This window comes from Lycium barbarum, chromosome 10 (assembly GCF_019175385.1).
Source record: "Lycium barbarum isolate Lr01 chromosome 10, ASM1917538v2, whole genome shotgun sequence".
Classification (NCBI taxonomy): Eukaryota; Viridiplantae; Streptophyta; class Magnoliopsida; order Solanales; family Solanaceae; genus Lycium; species Lycium barbarum.
Genome location: NC_083346.1, coordinates 26,073,988 through 26,080,266, shown reverse-complemented (window position 1 = coordinate 26,080,266; position 6,279 = coordinate 26,073,988). Strand labels below are relative to the sequence as shown.

The 6,279-nt window shown below is 40.0% G+C and overlaps 1 protein-coding gene across 1 annotated transcript; it reads left to right on the top strand.

The window, feature by feature from the left end:
* The first annotated feature begins 1,971 nt into the window (after positions 1–1,971).
* On the top strand, positions 1,972–2,493 carry LOC132612868 (uncharacterized). The gene has a single exon (XM_060326946.1). The coding sequence runs from the start codon at positions 1,972–1,974 to the stop codon at positions 2,491–2,493; it is 522 nt and encodes a 173-aa protein (XP_060182929.1).
* The last annotated feature ends 3,786 nt before the right edge of the window (positions 2,494–6,279 follow it).

Here is a 6,279-nt window from a genome sequence, read left to right as displayed (position 1 = left end):
GTTTAATTTAAAATTGAACCCAGTCAAATGTGCATTGGGAGTACCGGTTAAAAAGTTACTGGGATTCATAGTCAGCCGAATGGGCAAAGAGCTAGACCCAACAAAGATCAAAGCAATCAAAGAATTACCTCCGCCCCAAACTAAGAAATAAGTCATGAGTTTCTTGGGAAGGTTGAATTACATTAGGCAATTCATAGCTCAATCCACCATCATTGTGGAGCCCATCCTCAAGCTTTTGAAAAAGGACGCTCCTACAAAATGGATAGAGGAGTGTCAAGAGGCATTCGACACTATCAAGAAATACCTATCCAACCCACTAGTCCTGGTACCACCAAGGCCCGGGAACCCATTACTGCTATACTTATTAGTTGTTGAAAAGGCCTTTGGTTGCGTGTTAGGGCAACACAATGAAGAAGGGACAAAAGAGCGTGTCATTTACTATCAGAGCAAGAAGTTCACAGCCTATGAGGCAAGGTATAAGCTAGTGGAGAAAACCTGTTGTGTTCTAACTTGGGTGGCTCAGAAATTGAGGCATTATTTGTCTTCATACACTACTCACCTCATATCAAAGAGGGATCTGTTGAGGTACATATTCTGCCAACCCATGCCCATCGGGAAGTTGGCCAAATGGGAGATGTTGTTAAGTGAATTTTACTTCATGTATATAGCCCAAAAAGCCGTCAAAGGACAGGCCTTAGCTGACTTCCTATCCGCAAGCCCGGTGGATGAAGAGCTTGAACAACTTCACACCCATTTACTAGACGAAGGGGTGTTGGCCATAGAAGAAGAAGCAACAGAATCATATACTGGATGGTAACTGTTCTTTGACAGAGCGGTAAATTATAAAGGTTCCAGAATCGAAGCGGTCTTGATATCAGAAAATGGGCAACACTACCCCATGGCTGCCAAGCTCAAATTCCGCTATAACAACAAGATGGCTGAATACGAGGCCTGCATCCTAAGTTTCAGAATGGCACTGGATATGGACATCGATGAATTATTGATCATTGGAGATTCCGACTTGTTGATTCATCAAGTACAAGGCGAATGGGCTACCAAGAATGAAAAGATCTTACCACATGTGAACTTGGCACAAAGATTGTGTAAGAAATTCAGAAAGATTGAACTTCAGCATACACCAAGGGCTCAGAATGAATTTTTCGATGCACTGGCCACGATAATGTCAATGATCCAACATCCTGAAAGCTGCCACATCTACCCGCTAAACATAAGTCTGAAAGAGGAGCATGCCCACTGCTGCCACGTGGAGGCTGAGCCAGATGGCAAGCTATGGTACAATGACATCAAAATGTATCTAGAAAGACGGGAATATCCCGAGGGCATTACAAATGGACAAAAGAAGACCATCTGAAGGATGGCAAATGGTTTCTTCCGATACAAAGAAGTGTTGTACAAACGGATGCCGGATTTGGGACTACTTCAATGTGTAGATGCCGGTGAGGCCACCGAACTTCAAGAAGAAGTACATGCTGGGACATGTGGGTCCCATATGAATGGATTCTTACTAGAAAAAAAGATTTTATGAGCGAGATACTATTGGATGACCATAGAAAATGATTGCTGCAAATATGTGCAAGGTGCCATCAATGTCAAATCCACGGTGACCTAATCAAGGTCCTTCCTAGTGAGCTTAATGCTATGAGCTCACCGTGGCCTTTCGTTGCTTGGGGCATGGATGTTATTAGATCCATTGAACCCGCAGCTTCAAATGGCCACCGGTTCATTTTATTTTCTATTGACTACTTCACCAAATAGGTAGGAGCAACACCTCACAAATCAGTAACAAAGAAAGTGGTAGCTGACTTCATGCGAAACCACATTATATGCCGATTTGGTATACCCGAGTCCATCATAACTGACAATGGAGCAAATTTGAATAGCCACCTAATTAAGGATACCTGTGAGCAATTCAAGATCACCTACCGAAACTCGACAGCCTACCGGTCGCAAATGAACGGAGCCGTAGAAGCAGCCAACAAAATTATCAAGAGTATAACGAGGAAAATGGTTGATAATCACAAAGGTTGGCACGAGCAGTTTCCTTATGCTCTATTGGTATACCATACTACGACCCGAACTTCGACAGGAGCAACTCCCTATCTGCTGGTCTGTGGAACTGAAGTAGTCATACCTGCTGAAGTTGAGATACCTTCCCTAAGAATCATTCAAGAAGAAGGATCAGACCATGCTGAATGGGTCCGAGCTCGATATGAGAAATTAGCTCTAATTGACGAGGAAAGGATGGTTATTGTATGTCATGATCAACTGTACCGACAAAGGATGGAAAGAGCCTTCAACGAGCGAGTCAGAACTAGACTTTTTCCAACTGGGCAAATGGTGCTCAAAAGAATTTTTCCACATCAAGATGAATACAAAGGGAGGTTTGCTCCCAACTGGCAAGGTCCTTATGTGGTTCGCAAAGTACTTTCCGGAGGAGCAGTAGTGTTGGTAGAAATGGATGGACAAGAGTGACCAAAGCCAATCAACTCAGTTATAATCAGGCGCTACTATGCATGAAGAAGGAGTTTATCAGTTGTAATAGTAATCTTTACTTGTAATAGTTATTCTATCTGCTTGTATTAGTTATTTCCTTTTGCTTGTAGTCGTTTTGTAATTGATAGCCAAAACAAAACATATTTTGTAATATGAAATACGCAATGACCTGATTTCACCACAGTGGGATATGTAGACAGTCCATCTGGGACCCGATTGCATTATTAGTAAAAAGCCAAAAAGTCCTTTATTTTACCTGAACTATGTTCGACCTGAATTCCTGCTGCGACAGGATACGTAGGCACTCTTTAAGCTCGGTCGCACCAAATAAAAACCCAGTGAACCCCTAGGAAGCCTTATGGATGGAACTTCACAAAGGAGCGAAGATTGCTGCACGCCCAACTGGGGCAGAATATTTGAGAAGATCTAAAAAATTCACACATTCAATCCGCTACAATGAGTCAACTAACCCAGAATTTCAAACTGGGTCAAATTTTTTAAGATTGACACATTCAATTCACACACTCAAAATTCCTCATTTATTTAATATTATAAACTAGGGCGGAAATTTTGAGAAAACCTCAAAATTTCCCGTAATTCGAAAAATTCCACACGAGAGTTCGTTGGTTGAGATTCAAACTGGGGAAGAATTTTTGAGAAAAGGTCTCAAAAATTTCATGCGGAGAAACCAAAGAACCCCAGTCACGGAAGAAGGGATCTCCCTCATTCCAAGCACATGTGATGACAATTAATCTTACCGCTTTCAAAATAATGCATTTATTTTCCTACAAATTAGGTATGTTTATGGTAACATTACAAAAATGATTTTTCTGCATAATGAAAGTAGATTTATCTTTCGTATACCAGAGCTGAAGGGATTTCGGGTCCAGAAAGCAAAAGAAGCGATAGCGCCGGTAACACGAATCAACTTTAAATAGGGAAAAACTAATCCATTTCTGATGTTGGTCCCCAGGACGTTGGAAGGTGATCCTTTTTCTAAATTTTCTTCATGTGCAGGTAGTGATTCGCCAAAGAAGATCACAACCACTGCTGGGATCCAACTTTCAGAATACATATCCAGCCACGAATTTCATAGGGTTTTGAATGCAACCAAGGACAACACATCTAACCACAAAGGCTAGGAAAGATCGAAATACCATGGAGGTTAAATATCCAGCCACGAGGGCTGTAAGATTTTGAATGCCGAAAGGGCGAATATCTTGCCATAAGGGCTGATAAAAGGATCAAAACGCCACGAGGGCAAAATATTAAACCCACAAAGGCTACAAAATGACTGAAATTGCTATAAAGGCAGATGTTTGGCCAAAAGATTCATAGTAAAACAATACGGAATACCTGACCAAGAAGGTCACAACCGGCCTAAAGGACGAAAGAAAGACGATTAAGCCAAAGGGGCCATATCTGTCACTAGCATCACTTCTTATTATTTGCCAAGAGGGCCATCATATATCTATTTTTCTGCTGCCGAGAGGGCCATCACTTCTTCTTATTTGCTGAGAGGGCCATTGCATATCAATTTTCCTACTGCCGAGAGGGCCATCACTTTTTCTTATTTGCTAAGAGGGCCATTGCATATCTATGTTCCTGCTGCCAAGAGATCTATTTATACAAACATGCCAAAAGGACCATTCATATAAACATGCTAAGAGGGCCATTCATATAAACATGCCAAGAGGGTCATTTATTTCAATTGCCGAAAGGGCCATGCATATAAACTACCAGATGCAGCAAGACAACAAAGTGATGTAAAACTGGTTAGGAGACCGCAGTATTCACCCAAAAGAAAACAAAGTGACGTAAAATCGGTCATGAGACCGCAGTATTCGCCCTAAAAAGACAAAGCGAGGTAAAACAGGTCAGGAGACCGCAGTATTTACCCAAAAGACAAAATGATGTAAATATAATCAGATGACTGCAGTATTCGTCACCCAAAACTCAACGTTACTCAGTAGATGGAAGCAGATTGGTAGCCGACAAACAGAGTGAGTTGATCAAGTAAAATCTAGGCAGATTGCGAAGCAAACATGGAACTCTTTCTTATGCAGCCGGTCGAGATAAGGTGCCCATGAGAGTGTTACACCTCGAAAATTCCGTACGTGTTGCCTTGTGGATAGGATAATGTGAGCTTAAGGTGATTATGAAATCCTTATGAGATTACGGGAAGTATTAGATAGCTTAAGGTTCATACCATAAGATTTCGAAGTTATACGAATATGTGATGTTTAGTATGTTGAAGGAAGTGAAATGTAAGTCGTGTTCGGAAAGGTTTCCGCTATAATTGAGTTAATGTTTATTTAGTAATATCTTGAAGAGATGCTATAGGGCCTATTGTATGATTAATGAAGCGTTATATAAGTGTTAAGAAGGTTCCATGAGGATTGGAAGTCAAACGAGTCGACGAGAACAAAAATTGGAATTTTCCAGTTATACGGCCATATGTACGGACCGTATAAATTATACGTCCCGTATAATGGTCCGTAGGTTTTTCCCAGAGAAGGGTGGTCCCTGGTATGATTATGCGGTCCAATTATACAGACCGTATAAATTGTACGGCCCATATAATAGGCCGTATAATCGGGTCGGGTCAGATTTTTGTTTTAAAAGGGGAACGACCCTTACTCATTTTTCATTTCCCACATTTCATCCAAACTTTCCCAAGCTCCAAAACCCTTATCCAAACATATCTTACTCAAACCCAAGATATTATAAAGATTAAATAGCAAGAATCAAGTGTTCATGTGTTAGAAGGCTTTCTAGGGTTAGTGGATTTCAAGAAAACATGGGCATTGTAGCTAGGGTTTTTGGCACAAGTTGATAGCTTCTCCAAAGCTTGTTTCTATGGAATAAAAAGGTTAGTTTCCATAATTATTTCATTTTAATGAGAATGTTTGGTTGTAGCAAAACTTGGGTAGAAGAAGAAAGTAGAAAATGAAGTCTAAATGTAGTTTTTGTGATGTTTATGAGTAGTAAACTAAAATGAGTCATGATTCTTAGAATGATATGGATATAATCATGTTATGGGAGGTAATAATGGTGATGAAGAAGTATTATATGAAAATGTGCTAGATGGGTGTGAAGTTGTTGGCATGAGTTGAACATAAGGATGAAATGTTGAAGGCTAATGTAGAGTGATTACTTGATCATGATATTATGAGTGTATTATGGATGTTATTGTGGTTGTTGGGAGTTGTTTTGTAAAATGGTGGAAGTTGACGAAATAGGGGAAATACTGCCCAATTTTCATTAGATCATGAATGATCCTAGTTTGAGTTTAATAGTATCATTAACGTTTAACCATGGTATGAATTCTTCCAAATGTAGATTATTCGAGCTTCGACGGTGAATACTAGATAATTAAGAAGTCGAAGAGGTATGTAAGGCTAACCCTTCTTTCAATAAGGCACGGTTCCTTGGCTATATATATATATATATATATATATATATATATATATATATCCTTTCATGAGTTCTATAATGTCCTCCAAATGATTCTATCTCTAAAGCTCATGATTCTCGATACTTTTACGATTCTACTACTTCCTTATATGATGGTTGATCCTCTAAGAATAGATGTAATGAAACGATGATAGTAATGATGTTGACGATACTTATTGGCTCTTAGGTATACGTGACTAAGTATGTATGACTATTACGTAACACCGAGCATTTACGGCCGGGTATGATACCTATTGCGCGCACACCACTACAGTTGGGTACGGATAACAATGAGCCTTGGTAGGGCCA